This window comes from Akebia trifoliata, unplaced genomic scaffold, assembly GCF_017979445.1.
Source record: "Akebia trifoliata isolate Shusen 1 unplaced genomic scaffold, ASM1797944v1 Contig00755, whole genome shotgun sequence".
Taxonomy (NCBI): domain Eukaryota; kingdom Viridiplantae; phylum Streptophyta; class Magnoliopsida; order Ranunculales; family Lardizabalaceae; genus Akebia; species Akebia trifoliata.
In genome coordinates this window covers 1-2,819 of record NW_028237177.1, presented here as the reverse complement: position 1 = coordinate 2,819, position 2,819 = coordinate 1, and the positions used below count along the sequence as shown (strand labels likewise).

Sequence of the window (2,819 nt, the reverse complement as noted above, 5' to 3'; positions counted from 1 at the left end):
AATCAAATGGTTCATGTCATCAGTTTGAAAACATAAGAGAACTATTATTAACACCCCAAATTTTAGTTATTACACCTCACTATCTTAAATTATTACCGCACCCCAATTAAAGATTGAAACAAATTATTCAAGCATTACAAAGATTTGGCTCAAATTAAATGTCAACATTATAACGCTTGTTCAAATAATTTCATTAGTTGTTTACAATTATGATTAATTTTTAATCATTCTCAATAATTCACTTATTTTCTTTATTTTTAATTGGGGTGCAAGAAGTAAAAGTTGGAGTGCCAATAGCGGCTCTCAAATCAAATTTTCGCACAAAAAAATGTGAAAGGGCAGGACAACAGATTGAACACGTAAGGGTGGTGGAGGCTCATGACGTCACCTAGGTAAGCACTTTTAACCCTCTTATGTAGATATGTTATGATCGTGCAAAGTTTGTTATCATGGAACATTTAACAATCGCCTTAGGATCCTTTTTCAAAATTGCGACCTCTCTTACTTTGGATTTGTGCTTATCAGATTGTTGTGATTATCAAATCATTTTCGAATCAAGTCGTGAATAAATCGATGGAATGAGGAAGAGGACACATCAATTGCTTGGTGGTTTTGAATAAATCGATGGAATGAGGAAGAGGACACATCAATTGCTTGGTGGTTTTGATTGTGTGATAGCAATTTTGAATCTATAGTTTTGTAAGTTCTTGAACTTTTGTTTATTCTTGGTATATGTTCCAATATTTCTTTATTCTTTCCCGCATGATCTTTTTTTTCTTGATCTATGGTCTTCATCTCTCTCATTTTTGGATTGCTTTCTTTTATTAAAGATATTGATATATTGTTAATAAGTACATATTTTGTATAGAAAACATTATTAAGTCTTAGTATACAACACAAAAGAAGGATGCATGATTGTTCTACATGACTAAACCTACAAACACCAAAAATACAAAGTGTAAAAATGTACCAAGGGAAAATTTTAACTAAGATGTCTTGTTGAATGATTATCGAGCCTCCATCTCTAATTCTAGTATGTAATCCTTTAACAAACTTTCTTGACCAGTTGCATCAGCATTGTAAGATTTTGATGGTTCACCTAGCAAATAAATCGTCTCCTCTTGGTTCCGTTGTGCCCATGGATGCTCTTGGTATTTTCTCAATCTGTCTAACTCCGCTGACACCTCCTTCATCGTGGGTCTGTCTTCCCCTTTCACCTTTATGCATCGCCTTGCTAGCTCAGCAATTGCCAGTAGTTGCTCTTTGTCACCCTCATTTTCAACTCGTTTTTCAAGAATTTGAAATAGACGGTCCTCTTTGATCGAAGAAACAAAAAACATAGCAAGACTTCTATGTTCTTCGGATCTCTCTGATGAAATGGACTTCTCCCCCGTTAAAAGCTCCACAAGAACAACACCAAAGCTATAAACATCGCTTTTCTCCGTTAACTGACCTGTGTGAAAACATTCTGGATCCAAGTAGCCTAAGGTTCCTTGAACGAGCGTAGTCATTTGAGTTTGATCAAGAGGAACCAACCTCGAAGCTCCAAAATCGGACACTTTTGTTATGTAATTCTCATCCAATAGTATGTTGGAGGATTTGACATCTCTGTGTAGGACTGGTGTCGAATGTGCAGAATGCAAATAAGCTAATGCTCCTCCAGTTTCGGCAGCAATCCTTAAACGATTTTCCCAAGAAAGGGGACTACTTCCATTGCTCTGGTTGTGAATGTGTTGGAAGAGAGTACCATTAGAAATGAATTCGTAAACCAACAAAGGAACTTCTGTTTCTAAACAACAACCCAAGAGTTTCACCACATTTCGATGGCTGATTTGAGAAAGAATGTCGACTTCATTTATAAACTGTATAATTTGGCTTTGATCCATTATTTTGGACTTCTTAATGGCTACTACTCTTTTATCAGGTAAAATTCCTTTGTACACCGTACCGTAGCCTCCTTGGCCTAGAATCCGACTCTCATCATAATTGTTGGTTGCTCTTTTTAGGTTTTCCACGGTAAAAATCTTGGCAATCTCAGAAACACCTTTACGTGAAGAGATTTGTTGCTGCAACAACATACCTCCATTTTGTTGGAAGCATTTCTCTCTAAGTTTGATGAGTTTTCTTTGCTTCAATACCCGATATAATAAGGAACAACAAACAATTATAAACAAAAAGCCTAGACCAATACCTGCATTGTAAACAAGTTAAAAGAGTTTAGTTACGAATACCATTCAACAACAAACATGGTTTTGAGTCTCGTTTTGACATCTCATCTTGTTTATAGGCGAGACCGAATTGTCTTGGATGAGTCAACTCGTCTTGGATGAGATAAACTATTTAACTCGGTTGATAATTATTCATCTATATTTATATAAAAATTATTATATTTATTTATTTATAAAATAAGGTTGATTAGAAGATGTTTAATCAAGAAATCATATTTTATTTCGATAATATTTATTTAAATTCTAAAAAATAATTTATTTTAATAAAAATATACAAATCCTGGTTGACTTGACCATGTTTTACTGACTCGGACAAGGTTTTTAAAATCTTGGCCGAGTCATCTCGTTTATCTGGTGAGATTCCGCAGGCTTGAGACAGCATGTCTATCTGTCTCATTGATGGACAGTAACAAGTCATCTTGGTCTCGGATGAGATTTGAAGACAACAAAAGGGTATCACTCATTGAGGACTTTGAAATTAATTAAAGAGTAAACAATATAAGCTCGTGGAGTAGAAGTCTACAAGGGAAAATTACTAGTAAATTTTTTTTTTTTTTCGATCCCATTAACTTGTACTTAAAATCATTTTAA

The 2,819-nt window shown here is 34.5% G+C and overlaps 1 protein-coding gene across 1 annotated transcript; it reads right to left on the bottom strand.

The window, feature by feature from the left end:
* Nucleotides 1-1,007: 1,007 nt before the first annotated feature.
* On the bottom strand, nt 1,008-2,279 carry LOC147381106 (wall-associated receptor kinase 5-like). The gene has a single exon (XM_086430846.1). It carries the CDS (start codon nt 2,076-2,078, stop codon nt 1,008-1,010), a length of 1,071 nt encoding a protein of 356 aa, XP_086286972.1. The 5' UTR covers nt 2,079-2,279.
* Nucleotides 2,280-2,819: the final 540 nt, after the last annotated feature.